The sequence below is a fragment of the Onychomys torridus genome, chromosome 16 (assembly GCF_903995425.1).
Source record: "Onychomys torridus chromosome 16, mOncTor1.1, whole genome shotgun sequence".
Classification (NCBI taxonomy): Eukaryota; Metazoa; Chordata; class Mammalia; order Rodentia; family Cricetidae; genus Onychomys; species Onychomys torridus.
In genome coordinates, this window is record NC_050458.1 from 43921411 (window position 1) to 43939535 (window position 18125).

Consider the following 18125-nt stretch of genomic DNA (forward strand, 5'->3'; position numbering starts at 1 on the left):
GCCTACCCACCACCCCACCCCCAGGCAGCTCCCCGGGGCTACTTGGAAGACACTTGAAGGGGGTTGGTGGCACCCTTTGCCTCTGCTTCTCTCTGGTCAGCAGGACTTTCCTCACTCCTGACCACCCAGGGCTAGGGACCATAGCCTTTCACCTTGTGGGTGCCCATGGACTTTCTAGAGAAGAGAAGCACCTGCCTACCTCAGTCCCTAGACCCCTGAGACCACAGCTTTGGAAGGGGTGGTGGGCGGAGGGGGCGGGGCCCAGAGGAGCAGCTGGAGGCGGGGCCAGCTCTGGGCCAGGAAGCTGGGAGACAGAGCTGTAACCTGTTGGGTGATACCCCTGGGGCTTCTTTTCCTCTTTCTGGGCCATCCATAAAGTGGGAGGAGAGGATGCCCAATGTCCACATGTTGCCAGATCTCCAAGGGAAACGTCCCCCAGCTCGGAGGATACCCTCTCTGAACAAGAGGGCTCTCTTATGGTTTGCTTCTATTCCAGACTCTTTTCCCACCAAACCTGCCTGAGTCCCAGGCCCCACACCCTCTCTGGCCTCTTTCCCCAGCCCAATGAGTCCCTTGGGCAGCACAGTAGAGACAATTGCTTTCGGCAGCAGGTTGTAAACTTTAAGGAAAATGTTTGTTTTCCTGTCCCTTATTGTTGGGTGTTGGTTGCTTCACAGTCAGGTGGTGGTCAAGTGTGTGTGTGGGTGCGTGTGTGCGTGTGTGCGTGTACGTCCACTCCTAGGCCCGGGCCCCTTGGCCCGGACCCCTTGGCCTGTCTCCCCGCCTCCCGGCCACCCTTGGCAGGGGGCCCATCCCCCGAGTGCCCCTGCCCTCCCCCTCACCTCACCGGTGGGGGAGGAGAGGGTCACAGCTTCTGCTGGGCCGAGACCCCCTTCCAGTAATCAAGGATGTCATGCAGGTCCTCATCCTTGGCGAACTGGACCTTCTTGCGCAGGGCATGGCCAGCAGCCATGTACACCTCCTCACGGTGGTGTTTCTTGTAGGGCCGGAAACGCTCCCAGATCTTATGTGTGCTCTCAGACGAATACTCGGGGCTGGAGGAATACCCTGAGTAGTAATGTCTTGGGGAGAGCTGAGAATAGGCGGAGTCGCGCTTGGAACGGGTCAGTGGCTTGAGGAAGGACACGCGCTGGCTCAGGCTGTCGGTGCCCTCCTCATAGTAGAGAGCAGGGAAGCTGTGCCGGTGTTCGCTGCAGTGGTAGGCCGGCTTCACCTCCAGGTGGTGAATGCCACCGCCGCCACCACCACCAACACTACCACCACCACCACCACCACCACCACTACTTCCACTGCTGCTGGTGGGAACCAGTGGAAGCCGGTCCAGCGGGCTGTTGAGGGGACTGCCTTTCTCTATGTACTTGGAGTCGCCCTTGGCCAGCCCGGTGGGGGTTGGATGGTCTGGCACGTCCAGGCTGAAGACCTTGGCGCTCTTGATGGAACCACTGGATGACACACTGCAGGTCTTGCGGGTGACCGCCGCATCAGCGCTCAGGGCGGGCTGCATCTCTTTGCTAGGCTTCTGCCTTCCCTGCCTCCTCAGGGCCCTCCTGCCACCCATGACTTGACATCCACTATCTCCCTCTGGGAAAACACAGTGGGTGGAAGGAAACACAGCCTTCCCAGCCTGAGGAACTGCATGGCTGGCTTTCCTCCCATGTCCCTGTTCCTCAGAAGCCTTCCCCGGGGTCCCACCCCAGCTCTCTGCTCCCCTTAAGCCTATTTCCTGCCCCAGAGCACATCTTGGTCCTCTCCATGGTTCCTATGAGATGGCTTTGTGCTGACCACCGTCACCTATGCCCTCTAGCCCTGTCCCAGCTGCCTGTCCCCTCCCTGGCACCTAGAAGGACCCTCTTCCCCTCCTTTCACCCTGCCTGGCTTCTCTCTGGGATATCCTGCCCAGCAGCCCCATGGGTCCTTCTTTAGCATCCTCTCTGGTCTGCCTCCAGGTTTACCAACCTCTCACATCTCTCCTCCACCCAGCAGAGGGAGAACTTGCTAGAACATTAATCTGAGAATGGCTTTCCCTAATAGAAAGGCTTCCCTGGCTCCTGGCTGATCCGGGGAAATTCCAGCACACCCAGAGCCCAGCCCCTGTGGTCCTTTGGGAGCTGGAACCTACTCTCCTCACCTGGTTGGGGTGCTCTTTGTGGGTCCCTACAGCCCCTTGCCTGGGCTTTGTCCTTCTCCGTCCCTACCAGAATCCTAACCGCCACTGGCTTTTCCCTTAGATTCAGTTCCCCAAGGAAGGCCCAATTGTGAGCCTCCCCACCAACCCAGCCGGCACCAGGCCTCGGTAGGTGCTCAATAAATATCTACCGCTGCTAAATGGATAGGAAAGCCAGCCCTCCCAGAAACCAATAAAGAAACCGAGGCTCAGAGTGGCTAATGGTCTCTCACCATCACACAGTCATGCAAAGCAACACCAGGACTTGAACCCAGATCTGAGATCTGAGTCCTTGGCACTCCCTGATGAGGCTGTCTGGGAGCAGCTCCTCCTCAGTCAGGGTGGGGCAACTTCAACATCCCCAAAGCCTCAGCTGCTGCTAAAGAGACTCGATCTCAGCCCAAGCTGTCCCTTCCTGCGTCTAACCTTGGACCGGAGCCTCAGGCTACTCACACGTGAAGCCAGGAAGGAGCCACCTCTGGGCTGGTCTCTAAGGATGGCTGCCAAGCCCACAGTCTAACTAGTGGCTTCTGGGTGTCTTCCTGTCGTGACTCTTGGGAATCCCTGGGGTCACTGGGATAGACAAGATGGGAGAGGAGGCCACACAGAGCACAGGCCCCCTCAGAGAGAGGTAATAGTAGGAGCCTAGGGGGTTGGGGTCAGATCGTACCTTGAACAAGATGCTTCCCTCTCTAGACTTGGTGTGCTACCCTGTGGCCTGGGCCCACGAATACCCACCTCCGGGGGAAGTAGCAAAGACTGACAGTGGCATGCCCAGCACAACACAGATGCCACACTAACTGCGTGGCTGCTGGGACTATGGACGTTCCAAGGACAGGAAGAGGAGAAGGGTGAGGCAAAGCAAGATGTGTCCCTGACTCCCTCAACAGCCCACCATGGCTGCCACTGCCCCCAAGCACCTCACTCATGCCCTCAAACCTCCTCACCCTCTCTGAGCTCACACCATTTCTAGACCCACAGAGCATCTGGGATGCCCACCCTCACCCCCCCTCACCCCCGCACCATGTCCTCCAGGTCTTTGTTCATGGTGTTCCTGAGTCTGGGAAAACATCTCCGCCTGTCCCCCCACCCCACCCCCAACACACCCTGGGGCCCAGAACTTTGCCCCTTCTCTGAGGAGCCTGCAGGAGAGGGACGGCCTCCCTGCTCTACCCCACCCTCAAGGAAGTGGCCCATGGAATCCTGGGAAATCCTCACCCCACCTTGCCCTCCCATGTTACAGGTGGGGAAACTGAGGCATAGATAAACAGTAGCCCTCCTGTGATGCACTTGAACCCTGCCTGGGCTCTGCTGCTGCAACCCTCTCCACAAGGCTTCTCTCTTGGTACCAGAACTATCTGAAAATGAAACCTCCCCCCACTCTCCTCTCTCTGTGCTCCCCAGTGCCTAGCCTAAGGCCTGGCACATAGTAGGCACTCAGTAAATGTCTGTTGAATTGAATTGCACTCAGGGCGGCCAGTCGTCTCTGCTCTGGAAGAGAAGCATAGAGTTAGTGGAGCTGTTTCCATGGCAACCAGGGGGCCGGCCCACGCTGTTGGGGGAGGAGTTCAGTCACACACACACCCCCCACCAAGGACCCCACAGGCCCTGGAGAGGGGCCTGGGGAGAGGGAACATTCAGACGTCGGTGAGTCTGAAATCAAGTCATGCTGCCCCTAGGTTTCTCACAGGGTCCATCTAGAGGTGCCACTTGGGTTCCTCCGGGCACGAGACAAGGACTGCAAGAGATGCAGGAGGCATGCACATAGTGGCCTCCAGCTTAGGAGCTGTGACTGCTTGGCACCCGATCCATGCCTGAGAACTGCCTGGGAATCATGCCCATTCTACAGCTGCGAGGACTGAGGCTTGGGCCAGGGGCAGGACTGCCCTGGATCCCACACTGCATAGGCAGTCCCCCCCCCCCCCCCCGCAGAGCCGGAAGGAGCAAGGCACGGACAATCCTCAGATGAAGATACCAACCCCACCCCCACCCCGACCCCGACCCCCACCCCGTCAAGGGTGGCCCCAGTCCAGCCCAAGCAGCGAAAGACTGTGCAAGCCAAGTACCCAGCAGGAACCCCCAGCCACAAAAGGGGAAGGTGAGAAGGGGGCTCACCCCTGTTTGCCTCTCCCCAGGGGATGAGCTCAGCTACAGCAGCCCCCCCCCCCCAGATGGTTCAAAGCAGCCCTCAGATCCCAGGCTACCAAAGCCTGAGCAGGCCCAGAGTTAATATAGATCAGTGGGGTCTATAAATACACAGCTAAGTGGGCCCCACAGGGCCCCAACCCCAGCCCTGCCCCATAGCTGCCTTCCTTCTGGGCCTTGGTTTCTGTGTATTATCACAGCAAGCTACATCAGGACAGGGACCGCCAAGGTCAACAGAGTTCTACCCCAGCAGGGCTGGCTGGGAGAGGCCCTCGGGGTGCAGGCCAGAGCCCCAGGAAGCAGAAGAGAGAAATGAGGTTTCCCTGAAGCCAAAGGTGTCTAGGCAGTGACTCGCTCATTGCCTAGGAGTATGGAGCCATAATTGAAGAGACCTAGCGGCCAGAGCTCTGGAGCTTGCTCCGACAGCCTCTACAGCCAGGAGCTGGTAGTCACAAAAGCTAGCCTGGGTGGGCCAAGCTCTGGTGCTCCTTGTCCTCTGGGTCCATCCTAGCTTCATGAGAAGGAGGCAGGGCTTTATTGGGAATGAAGCCAGAGGGGACAGTCTGAACCACCCTGCAAACCCCAGAATGTAACAGTGCCCAATGTGGCCGCCATGCCCCGCCTGGATCCGAAGGATGAAAAAGGCACCACAGACTCATTCCAAGGGTGCTGTGCCCACAGCCAGACACGGGTCAGAGAAGGAGACATGCCTCCTGGCACCTCACTAGCACCAGGTCCCGAATGCTTAGGATATCACCCTACTGGCAGGAAGGGTAAGACAAGCAAGGCTGAGAAGTGACCGTGAGGCCCGGCGCCCACTGCTCCCAGGATCTAAGACAAGTGCCCCCGAACTCATAACCCCGGTTCTGAGCAGAGTCGAGGAGCCACACATGGGGAAAGGAGCAGGGTCTCATGAAAATCTCAACTCAGCCGGACTCACACAGCAGGCAGAGAAGCTGAGGAGCCCAACGGCAATCCCACCCACCCCCATCCCCTAGGGGCTCTGTCTTCAAGTTCTCTGAGTTCGAAAGCCTTCTTCTCCCTCGCTACCCCTCACTGCCAGCAGCCTGGACAGAAACCAGACCTCCCGGAGCCTAGGCATTTCGGCATCCCCCAGGGCACCTTCTCAACTCCATGCGGCTACTACGAGAAGCAAAGGGTAGACGGAGGGCCCCGGCCCATTTATAAACTGTAAAGTGCTGTTCTTCACTGGTTTCTATAATCCAGTCTTTTCCAGTCTTGTCTTTGCTCATCTACATCTCAACTCTCTTTCCTAGCTTCCCCTCACTCAGGCTTGAACCCAGGGCCTCACGGGTGCCCGCCTGGCTCCCCTCACAAAATCCTGCGCCAGTTTGGATCAGCCGGGCCCCCTGAGTCTGCCTCAGCCCACAAGGCTTGCGCACTGGCTCTTCCGGGTCCTGGGAACCAGCCGCTAGTTAGTTTGTCCGTCTCCTCCTGCTTTGAGGGCACAGAGGCTCCCAAAAGTTAACCTACTTGCTCAAGAACGTGCAAGAGCGTGAGACTGCTTGGTCATGACCCGGCGGATCTGTCTGGGCATCTCCAGTGCTCTGGCCACTGTGCCCCCCCCCCCAGTTCGTTCATGCCCACCTGCTCCCAGGAGCTTCCCAGATGTATGCAATATTCATGTTTGCACCAGCAACAGCTCAACACCTCCTCTCCAAGGCCTTTGGGAGCCCCATTAATCATTCAGACACACCTGCATATTCATTAACTTCTGAATTAATACAGGGTCCTTTATTACCTCGGGCCTGCTGCCTGCATTAGAGACACTTCGACTTCATTCATTATTAAACTCCCCTGATAAATGATCGCATCTCTTCTTCACAAAGGAGGGGAACAAAGCACCCAGACCGCCCCCCCCCCACCCGCCGCCCGCAGAGCCAACAGGTCTGCTCCCATCACTGGCTGCTGTGTGACCTTGAACAAAACCCTTACCCTCTCTGGGCTTCCCACATGTTGACCTGGTAAAATCAGACAGAGGTCAGTCTCTGTGGGCCAGCTCTGTCAAGGTGTGTGGGGGGGGGGGAGGGGGGTGCCCCACCCTTTGTCTCTGCTCTGTCGGTTTGGACACACTCATCCCTTGTCCTCGAGAATATAATAACAGCAGAACTGATGATCACCCCCAGCACCTCCTGAGCCCTTCCCAGCCCCAAGTCTTGTGCTAAACCCAGCACTGTACCTATCCTCACAACAGTGTATATACTTTGTTTTGGTGTGGGGAGGCAGATGTGGAGTGACAGAGGCCGGCGAGGTCACAGTCATCTCCCCAGAAAGGCTTGAGCGGGGCTGTGAGCTCAGGTAGCCACAGACCACCTGGTGCAGGCCTGCTCCGTCCAGCGCCTCCCTCCTTCCCTCCCTCCCTCCCGAGCCGAGCCCCTCCCGAGCCCAGCCCTTCCTTCCATATCCACGCTGCCTGCTGGAGCTGCACGTCCACCGGTTCCTCGGCAGACATCACATTAGTCTCCATTATACCTGGTACCCAGAGAGCCCTCGAATGAAGCATGAGGATGCCTCGCGCAGCGTCTCCCCCGCCCCACATCCCACTGGCTGCAACCCGCTTTCTGCCTCCACTGTGTTCCCCAGGCAGCTCCAGGCCGAGGGCCACCAACATCAGCAGGGCCAGCTGCCCTCGTCCTCCCCCCCCCCCCCCCCCCCCCCCGCTGCTGCCCCTGCCCAAACTGAGATGCAGCCTGAAGCTTCCTCTCACCCTCCGTTGTATCACCGTGGGCTCCTTCCCAAACCTCTGGGTGCCTCTGTTCCATCATCATCCTCATGCCTAACTCTGGCCTCTCCCTCATCCCTCATTTCCAATCTACCTTGACACCTGTCCAGGCCTCACACCTGCTGCCCCATTGTTCAAACCAGAAGCAGCTCTTATGTGGATAGCAGCAGCAGCAGAACCTCTAGCATCCCCTGCTTCCTCCTCTCCCTCTGCTGGGCTGCCCAAGGACCACCAAACAGGGCTTCAGAGACCATCAGGAGCTGCCTCGGGTCTCAGGTTGAAGCCAGAAGCCATCCTGAAGGTACTACCCCCAACTCCCAAGGGCCTGGCTGTATCTGCTGTTCCCCTGGAAGACCCTACCCACCTTGTCCGAGTATGGGTTCCTCTCAGGCCTATAGGGTCACACGGCTAGCAGCCCCAACTCACAGCCCCAGTAATAGGCAGTGATGCACCTGGTACCCCATAAAGAAGCTTCCTGTGGCCAGGCAGCGGTGGCACATGCCTTTAATCCCAGCATTTGGGAGGCAGAGCCAGGCAGATCTCTCTGAGTTCGAGGCCAGCTTGGTCTGCAGATCCAGGATGAGTATCAAAACTACACAGAGAAACCCTGTCTTGGGGGGGGGGGAAAGCAGCTTCCTGTGGAGTCCTGGGGCCACTCAGTGGGCCATCCACTGCCAACAGGACCCCTGCTTAACCAGACCACTTCTCAGATGAGATCAAGGCCCAAGAGAAAGTGGCCTGTTCAGGACAGTGGCCATGGGATGCAAGCTCTGCCCTGTAAAAATCTGGTTACAGCAAGATCAAAACCAGGCTCCGACCACAGGCCAGATTGTTCAGTCACTCGCATCCTAAGGGGTAGGCCTAGCTGCCCTACCCATTGGAGAGATGAGGAAATAGGCCCAGAGCAGTGAAGCCACTTGCCCAATGACACACAGCTAGGAACAGGAATGAAATTCCCCGAGATGGATGCTCAGATTGCTGGTGTGCGTGTGTGTGTGTGGGGGGGAGCATCCAGCAGCAGAGACCTGGGCATGGCCCTCCCTCAGCAGACATTAGCTTCCTTCTTCCCAGGGCAAGACAGCCCAGGGACTCTCCATCAAAGAGACCTTTTCCTCCCACAGCCACAGACCCTGAGCTACAGAGACACGGGGAAGAAACAGCAGAAGCATGCCGACCATCGCCAAGGGATGGGAGTCTAAGGGACCAGCGACCAGGAGCTCCTGGGGCAGGCAGGGTACAGGCCCTGCACCACAGGGCCATCAGGAGGCTAGAAGACAGGCAGAAGCTGCTGAGTCTGGGAAGCCAGGCACCTCAGAGGCCTGCGCTTTGCTAAGCAGACTGTCCACACATCACGGCACCTGCCAAGCTCAGTAGCTGCCTGGCCTAGGACACGGACAGACAGAAGAGAGGACAAGCAGACAGGAGCTCAGGACACCCATGAGGCCCAGGCAAACCAAAACCCTCACAAACACACCCAAGCTTTGGAGTCTAAAGATACCTTCCTGGCAATTATTTTGTAAAGTAACTAGCTCCCAACTCCTCTTAGGAAAGGCCACATTTTCAGACTGGGCTTGCAGAAAGCAATGTGGTCCTCCTGGTTCTCTGGGTGCATCTTTGTCGTACCTGCTGTGAGCAACGCAGGGGTGGGGGAGCTGCAGTTCCCGAGCCATTCCCCAGCCCCCAACACAAGGCAGGTATACAGTAGGGTGGTCAGTAAATGCAGCAGCCAACGCCAATTGTCGGTTCTCAAGTCCCCAGGTCCGTGATCAGGCAGCAGGCACCGGCTGCAGCCATCTTCAGACCTTCTGAGGAACCTTAGTGAAGGAACCTCAAAGCCACCGGTGGCCACAGCCCTGAGGAGGGAAAAACTGAAGCCAAAGAAGATGATGGCCTGGACCAAGGCCTCAGCACACCCCACCGCCTTTTAGAGTGCCCCTTCTATCCAGACTCATTGACTGCTGCAGGTTCCCAAGTCCCTCGTCAGGGTGCCTTCCTCCGCCCCCTCCTCTCCATGGTCCGACATGTGCTATTCTCCTAGCTCAGTGGTTCCCAGCCTTCTTATCACTGCGACCCTTTAATACAGTTCCTCATGTTGTGGTGATCCCCAACCTCGATCATAAAATTATTTTCATAGCTACTCCATAACTGTAATTTTGCTACAGTTATGAATTGTAACTCAAACATCTGCTATGTGACCCCATGTGAAAGGGTCATTTGACACCCCCCCCCCAAAGAGGTTGTGACCCACAGGTTGAGAACCACTGCCCTGGGCGCTGGCACTTCAGGCATCAGCCTGCTAGATGCCACCATAGGCTGTCCAAACATGCTTCCAGCTCAGCAGGCCCACCCTGCTTCTCCTCCCCAAGCACCCCCCACATGTCAAGGTCACCATCACCTGCCATCTGCTTAGCTTTATCGACAACACTGCCTCTCCCACCGGGTGATGAGACCCACCTCACGGTCCAGCCCCTTGCTCTCCACCTGCAACCTCTCGACACAGCCTGCAAGACAAGAAGCCTTCCAGAAGGCTGAGAAGGCTGCTCTGGGGCTGCCTGTGCCTCTCAAAACCAACTGGGGTTTCTGCAGTCCTGGGGATGGACCCTCGCTCCTTAAAGTGATAGGAAGCATCTGTGAAAAGAGCCTATATCTTCTCCCACCTCTGCTGTGAACCTCCCCAGCACCGGCCCTGTCACTGCCTCCAGGATGTGTTTCCCCATCCCAGGTTTCTCTACCGAATTGTCCCGCACTTGGCTGCTCACCCAAGGCCCACGGTTTCCCCTCTCGAGGGCCAGGGCAGTATGCGGGTGACTCTGTCGCAGCACGAAGCCAACACAGAGAAGGAACCCTGGAGGGAAAGCAGGAAAGCAAAAGGACCCCGTGCCCCCTGGCAGGTCCCCACCAGTCCTAGCTCCAGCACGGTGGGTGTTCTCACTACTGCCCCCCCCCAACAGGCTCCATGTGGTTATTATCACAACTCTAGGGACCTGACCAGCGTGCTGATCACGTGCCATCCCGGCTTGGACCTGCTCAGAAGTGTCAGGCCAGGTGGGTGCCAAGGGACATGGAAAAGAGAAGGACATGGTCAGAGCTTCTGAGATGAGCTTCGTCTGCAATGTGCAGCTGACACAGCTGTCCTCTCGTCCATGGGCCCCCATTCACACACAGGCAAGCAGAGGCTCTGACGACAAGGCAGGCAGCTGTCCAGGAGCTAACCCCTGCCTGCATCTGCTCCCGAGAGGCACAAGGGCCTCTGAACAGAAGAGGGACAGAACATCTGATTGCATCCCACGAGCCACGGGCTCTGAGGCAAGGACAGCGAGCAGGCACCTGCAACCTGGCCCCACACTCTTGCTCCGAAACCTCCAGCTGTGTGACCCTAGGCAGCCTGCTCAGCTTCTCTGGGCTGGCTTCCTCCTGGGTCTCTAGGGACACAATGTTCGATGAAATCAGAGCAGCGCATACTGCAGAGCACCTCGTGAATCAGGCCCTTTCAGGGTCCTCCTCACAAAAGCCTGCTCAGAGCCCTGCAGCCGTAACTAGGGCACCAGATCTGTTAGCCCGTGCAATGCCATGCATGGCGACCTCGAGCCTTGCACAATGACCTCACGCTACAGGTTCCCTCTGGCTCTGCCCTTGCCTTTCACCCTTCAAAGGCAGCTGGGATGCTCGGCTTCTAGTCCAGCTGTTTCTGCACGTGAGCCTGTCCAAGCAGCAGCAGCAGCTCCAACCACGACTGAGCCCCCCACCCCACCCCAAGCAAGCCCTCACCCTGGATCTGACCCACCCTTCCCTCCCCGTGTGCCGCCACGTAACAGTGCCACAGACAGCCGTAGCAGCTCCCCCCAGGAAGCCCCCTCCTGACCGCCAACCTCAGCCTATCCCCCTGCCCAGCCACCTGGCACCATTCTAGGCTCCAGAGTCACCTGGCACCTCCCCAGCTCCCTGGGGATTTGACAAGGCCCCATGGCTGGAACCTGGATGAAATGCATCCTCTCAGCTCAAACTACCTCCCACCACACACATACACATATGCTTATGTGCCACGTTATGCATGTACACATGCCACATGAACGTATACATGCAAGCCTGTGTGTGTGCCGTGCACATACATATGCATACCCATGTGCACATACATGTCACACATATGTACACGTATGCCACATACACTTGTGCTCACCTATATATGCATGCACACCATTCCCCCCACCTTGCTTGTGCTGGGCCCTCTGTATATGGGCCTTGTTATGACCCCTCTCTTGACCTGCCCCTCCCTACCACTCTCCCTCACTCCAGAACTCTCCAGAACGGCGTCAAGCCCCCTTTCCATCCCTCGTCTCCTCTTCCCCTCTGCTCTCTGCACTGGAGTTTGGCTCCGAAATGCCACACCCACACCACAGCTCTCGAATGCCCTACATGTTCCCTACGGCTAGAAGACACGGAATCCTGGCTTCTCCTTGAGGCCTTCCTCATGCTCACCTCCAGACCCCACCAGGGCTGCCTTGTAAACATCTCACTGTCTAAGGCTAGCGTCTGCTCACACCTTTTGGCCTACCCAGAGATTCCCACAGCCCAGTGTGCTGGCAACTGCTATTTCCCACCAGGGACTCCCAGCTGCCTCCTACAGGAAGTCCTCCAGCCCGGCAGGCAATAGTCATCCCAGAAGGATTGGTCTCCAAGTCTGCCCTCCTCCTTGACCTTGAGAATCCTGGTCTCAGAGGCTGTCTGTCAGCCTCTGGACCCAGCTCCCTGCACCATCTTCTTCCACATAGGGCCCCTAGAGCTGTCTCTCCCCTGCTGCCCTAAGCTTTGAGGGGGCTACTCAGTCTACAGTGACCCTCTTAGCCAGCACTTCTCCCATCCCTGTGAGCCCCCAGAGTCACACACCTAAGCTCCTGCCCTGTCCTCAGAGCCGCTGGCTCCCATTGGTTAAAATGAAAACGCACATCTACCTAGATCATCTACCTAGATTCATTACCTCTCCTCTCCCTGGTCCCAGCCACCCCGCAAGGCCTTCCTTAGTGAGGCAAAAAAATATAAGGATCTAAAGACACCACTGAAATCTCAAAGAAGCCCCAAGGTACAGAGAGGGAAACTGAGGCAGAGAGGTGCTCCTCCAAGTGCTCAGAGCAAGCCACTGAGGACAGAGCTTCTGACCTGGACTGCCTCCCTCCCTACTAAAGCTAGACCCTGAGGCCGGGGGCAAAACCCAGCAAGTCCCTGACAGAGAACATGGAAGGTGGGGTGCAGTGATGGTTAGAGAGGTGGGTCATTAGCCTCCCTGGCCAGCGGCCTTGACCTAACCCCAGAGAGCCCCCATGCAGAAACCCAGAGGAAGGCCCAAGGTTGGCTGGCACAGATCCCACCCACACCTGGGGACAAGTGCATCTGCCTTCCCCCTCCCTAGAGACCTGGGCTCCTGGGACTGAACCATCTGGACAGGCCAGGTTCTCTGAGCAGGTCCCTGGTGTCGAAGTGTGAGCTGCCCACAGCCCAGACACAAGGAGAGATTCTCTGCATAGCTATCTACTCCACAAACAGGAAACTGAGGCCCACAGGCCTGTCACATCTCCCCAAAGCAGCCCAGTGTCCCCATCCTCTGGGGCTACCCCTGGAAGAAAGAATACCCACTCTTCCCATGAGCCTCACACCCAACCAGAGCAGACAGCAGTGAGGGCCAGCTGCAAAACAGCAGGCTCCCGCCACCCTGCCCATCTCTAGGCCTGTCACCATGGTGCCCAGCCCCTGCCTTTCTTCTTCCTGTCTTGGGGAGACCCAGTGAGGATGGCTAAGCCAGAAACACTCTCAACTCATAAATCACCATACTTGCAAGGGACTTCTGATTCCCAAAGCGAAAGCCACCACGGTAAGTCACTCATGACTTTGATTCTGCTCCTCCAGGTCCTAGTCCATGCCTTGGGGCAGGAGTGAGGGACCCTAGAGAGCAGACAGGCATGGCACTGCCCCTGAGGAAGCTCACAGCTTCTGGGGAGACCTGCAGGAAACCAGACGTTTGTCTGTGAGACGTGGTGTGTGGGGGTGGGGCTATGGGGCTTCGGGCTTCAGGACAGCGTCCTGGACCAGGCCAGAATGGGACTCCAGAGCAAGGATCACCTCCTTCTTCATCCAGCTCGTGGAAGACAAGGAGTTCAGAAGACATGATTCACCCAGCAAAGGGGGTGTGTGGCTGCCTGACAAGCCAGTGTCATCTTCACAGAGCTAGGAGGTGTGGCTATCACTGTCTAGGCTCTAAAGCTGAGGGAACTGAGTCCCAGAGGTCTGAAGCAACCGGCCTCGGACCTTCTTGCTTTCCCGGGGGTCTCTGAAGTGGCGGATGGCAGTTGCTAGAACACACTCTCTCTGATCTAAGGGCCAAGTCACTGCCTGCTGATGGCCTTGAAGCCAGAGGCTCCCAGAACCAGCAGAGCAAGAGGAGGCCCAGCCACAACGAGGGAATACCGAGCCCAGCAGGAGCCATGGCCACAGCCGGATCACAAACTCACCTGGAATCAGCCACCCCAAGCCAGGACTGGGCAGGAGCGAAGGCCAGCCTTACCCGGAGGCACAGGGTGGGTATTTCTGTGTCACCTCAGCCCTCCCCTTAACACATGCCAACGAGGGGTATGAATTTCTGCATCCTTACCTTCCCGAATGTTAACAAGCTCATAAAAATTAAGATATTCTTCCTCGGCCGCACGACACCCTGCATTTGTTTCATTTTGTTTTTCCTCCCCCCCTCCCCCAGTATCCGCGAGCGACGTGAGAGACATGGAAAGCTGCAGACTCCAGTGTTCGCCTGCCAAGTGGGTCTACCATTCCCTCCCCACCTCTGTCCTGGGGGGTGGGTTACAGGGAAGAGCCCCCAACACACACACACACACACACACACACACACACACACACACACACACACACACTACCTCCCTGCTGCTGTGTGACCTCGGGCCCCAGACTTAACTTCTCTATGGTATAATTGCCTCCACGACAAAGTAAGGACAGTGATTGCACCCTGCCCGCCTCAGGGTGGGTGTGAGGATCAAGGCAGATAATCCCAGTAAAGTGTTTAGTAGTCTCCTGGCACAGAGCAAGCCCTCGATAAACGTTAGCCCTTGTTATTATGTAAAGGAGGGCTAAATACCTCCCCCCAGTTAATCCGTTTGTAGAGTTCGCCTTCTGGGGCAGGCTGGCAGTTCCAAACACCGCCCAGCTGCGGCGTGCAGTTTGGTTGTGTTGGCTAGCTCTGTGGATTTAAACTCCAGCTTCCACGCCATCAGGCAGAGCTGGCTGGCTGCTGAAGCTGGCCACAAGCCCCCCCACACCCTACTGCCTGACTCGTCTAGACCCCACGGGCAGTTCTACATGGCGCAGCCCCTATGGAAAGCAGTATTCGTCACTCACTGACAATCTCAAAAGCTTTTTCAGAGCCAGGCACAACGGCACACGCATGTAATCCCAGAACATGGGTGTAGAAACAGGAGGATCAGGAGTTCAAGGCTAGCATCGGCTACATAGCAAGTTCAAGGTCAGCCTGGGCTACATGAAACCTATACTTTAGGGGAAAAAAATTAAAGGGTCGTCATGGTGACCCACATTTGTAATGAATGTCAGCACTCAAGATGCTGAGGCAGGAGGATTGACAAAGTTTGAGGCTAGCCTGGGCCATGGTGTAAGGCTGTCAGAGAGAAGGGGAAAAGGGAAGGAGGCAGGGAGGGAAAGAGGGAAGGAGGAAGGGAGGGAGGGAAGGAGGGAGAGAGGGAGGGAGGGAGGGAGGAAAGAAGGGAGGGAGGGAGGAAAGAAGGGAGGGAGGGAGGGAGAGTGGTGTGTGTGTTCATCTTGGTAATTTGGTTACCACACTAGGCAAGCTAACAGCTGAACTTGGTAGCCTGCTCCTATGGTCCTAGCACAGGCAGAACCGCCAGAAGTTCAAGGCTGCATAAGGAGTTTTAAGTCAGAAAAGCAAAAACAAAAAACAAAAACCGCAGGAAGGCCCAGCTGAAGGAAAGCAGGCTCAGAAAGGGGGCGGCAAGGCAACCAACCCACGGGTCCCAAGGGAGGGGACCAAGGGGAGAGTGTGGTCACCAGACCTGGCTCATTTTTTCTCCCTGTCCCCCCAGGCCAGGTGGAGAGGTACCGCCTCGTACCCAGAGGCAACAAGGATATGGTCTGACGCCTCCAGCAGCTCGGAGTGCTTGGGGCCAGGAGAGAGGCTAAGCAGGAGCCGGCACTGCCAACTCCAGGTGGCACTCCTGTGCATCCAGCCCATCACCGGGAACTTAGAAGGTAAGAGCTGGGGGTAAAGGTGGCCCCTTCTCCTTAGAGTCCCCATATCCTCAGTGCCTGCCTCCATACACCAAAACTAAACCTCACAGTCCGGGTCTGTTTCGGTTACTACAACGCCCTCCTCCATCCCAGCCCTCAGGAGAAGCTACAGCTCCAGGCAATAGGTTGTCACGGAGTCACTGAGAAGACCCAGGAGCCTGGCCCTCAAAACCCTGGCTGTGTACTTCAAACCAGCACCTTCCAGTAAGAGGACACAGCATCCAGACCCTTTCAGAACAACCACTTGTCTCCCAGTACCCCTCCCAGCCCAGGGCCCCTCCCGTGCAGTACCCACCCCTTGTAAGCACAAGAAATATTCAGTGTCAGCTGGGCAGCAGTGACGCACGCCTTTAATCCCAGCACTCGGGAGGCACAGGCAGGCAGATCTCTGAGTTCGAGGCCAGCCTGGTCTACAGAGTGAAATCCAGGACAGGAACCAAACTACACAGAGAAACCCTGTCTCCAAAAAAGAAAAGAAAAGAAAAGAACAGAAAAGAAAAGAAAAGAAAAGAAAAGAAAAGAAAAGAAAAGAAAGAAGAAAGGAAGGAAGGAAGGAAGAAGAAAGAAAGAAAGAAAAAGAAAGAAAGAAAGAAGAGAAGAGAAATATCCAGTGTCTCTACTAGGGACTAAGGCTGGGCGGCTCATTTCGACCCTGCAAGGTGACCAGTGGCATACCACGTGTTAAGAAGTGAAACATCTTCCCTGGAGGGAGAATCAGAGCTGGACACACCCCTGGGCAGAGATGAAGAACACAGCTTGATGACCAGAATCCAGTGAGGCTGGGAGGGCGGGGGGAGGAAAGAGAAGACAGGTGGGGTCCTCGGAGAAGTAGCCAGGTCAGGATGAGCCTGTGGGTAAGGGATAAGGGCATCCCAGAATTGTCACAGCTCACGGAGATGCTAGCTACTTAGAGGTACCCATCATGGCCCACTGCCCGGGTGTCACTGTGGAACCTACCGTATCCCGTGACACCTCAAGCTTATATCACCCCCGCTATCCTCTCCATCCCTCAGTGCCCTGACACTTGCCATCCCCAGGCAGGTTCACCTCTCCATTCATAGATCCTACAAAAGCAAACACGGCTCATAGCTGTCTGTAAATTTGCCCAAGGTCCCACCAAGCCAAGAGTATCCAAGCAGGGACTCCAAGCCTGCTCACAGACACCCTCATCATTGCCTCCATGACTTTGAGAGAGGTCCCTGGCTCACCCCAGCTACCGCAGCAGGGTGAGCCAGGGCCACAAGGGGCAGAAACATGAGAAGGGTCGGGGGGGGGGGGGGGGGGGGTTGAGGAGGGAGGGGCGGGCCCAGGAAGAAGACTGGATCCCAGTCCAGGTCCCTGTTGCCTTGGCAACAGGACTAATTAATTCCAACTTGGGCTCCATCTGTGCCTTGGCTGGATGGGCGGTTTGGGCTGGCGGGTGTTTGTTTTGAAGAGAAGGAGAGGGAAGCGAGAGAAGCTGGGAGGCTCTGGTCCCAAGGGCTGATGGGGGGCTGTGGCACTCCCCCAGGTTCTCACATAGCATCCCCACCAACCACAGCCTAGGCAGGCTCGGCCCCCAGAGACAGCCTCCACAGTCCTTTCCTGGAGGAGGAGGAGGCTCAGCAATCCAGCCCAAACATGGCCTTGCGAAGACAGCAGCCAGAACCTCCCCACCACCACCACCACCACGTGTGTGCACATGTGCACACACCAAAGAGAGAATGGCAAAGGCTGGGGTCCCAGGGCTGAGATACCCAAGCCTCAGTCTCTCCATCTGCAGAATGGGCAGATACTACCTGCTAAGGGAAGCCCTCTTCAGGGTCGCTTGTGGACATTGTCCATCCTAGGATCAGAGAGGGTGTCATCCAGGAGGAATCTGGCCAGGGAACCACGGGTATAGCAATATCCAGAAGGCAGCAGTTTTGAAGAGCTAGGCCTAGACCACAACTAGATAGCACATATGAGAAGGAGAAAGGGCCCTGGGGAAGTCACAAGGCTGGGCCAAGTCCTGGCAGGTCTCAGAAGCTGCAGCAAGACATCTGGGTCTTGGCCCAGAAACAGTCAAAAGCCGGTGACATGCTGGCGAGCTGGCACTGAGGAAGGGTGCAGGGGGAGCAGGGGCTGCTGTGAGGATACAGACAAGGATGGGGTAAAATGCCAGCAAGGGCGGCAGAGGGGGCAGACACATGGAGATGTGAGGGCGGGGACTGGTGGTCTGTAGGATGGAAGCCCAGCGTAGGATTCAAGGATGCTGACCAGGCTGCAGGCCAGAAGCTGCAGTGCCCACCCTGGAGCAGGGGGCCTCAGGAAGGGGCAAAGGGCAGGGTGCAGAGGGTGAGGCCAGCGAGAGATGTGTTTTTAGGAGTCAGAGGTCATGTTCAATCAGCAGGTGGCTTCAGCTGGTGCCTGACAGCCAGAGGCAGGTCCCAGGGTAGAGGATGGAGATCGCTCTCAGGGAGAGATAGAGGAGAAAGGGGAAGGGGGAGCCTGTCCCCTGTCTGCATACAGCAAGCGCTAACTCATTGAACTCTACAGAACTCTGCTCTAAGAAACTCTAGGGGCATAGAGCATGGAACACTGCCTAGGCCGTGGCTAAGGGACTAAGCTAAGGGAGTGCTCTTAGAGACAGGCATAGTGACAGCACATGCTGGTGCCCTGGTGCCTGTTACATAATGCTTCTTAGAGCCAGACCCCCTCGGGTTCAAGTCCCCAGCCTCCCCCAACCCTTGCAGAACAGCTTGATGCTGAGCCTCG

The 18125-nt window shown here is 57.0% G+C and overlaps 1 protein-coding gene across 1 annotated transcript in view; it reads right to left on the reverse strand.

Annotated features, from left to right (window-relative positions):
- Positions 1 to 3286: 3286 nt before the first annotated feature.
- Positions 3287 to 18125, reverse strand: part of LOC118596711 (serine/arginine repetitive matrix protein 2-like) — a 37574-nt gene continuing 22735 nt past the window's right edge. The window contains exon 6 of the mRNA XM_036207591.1: positions 3287 to 3676. Coding sequence (XP_036063484.1) covers positions 3653 to 3676 — 24 coding nt within the window. The 3' untranslated portion in view covers positions 3287 to 3652. The remainder of the gene's footprint in view (positions 3677 to 18125) is intronic.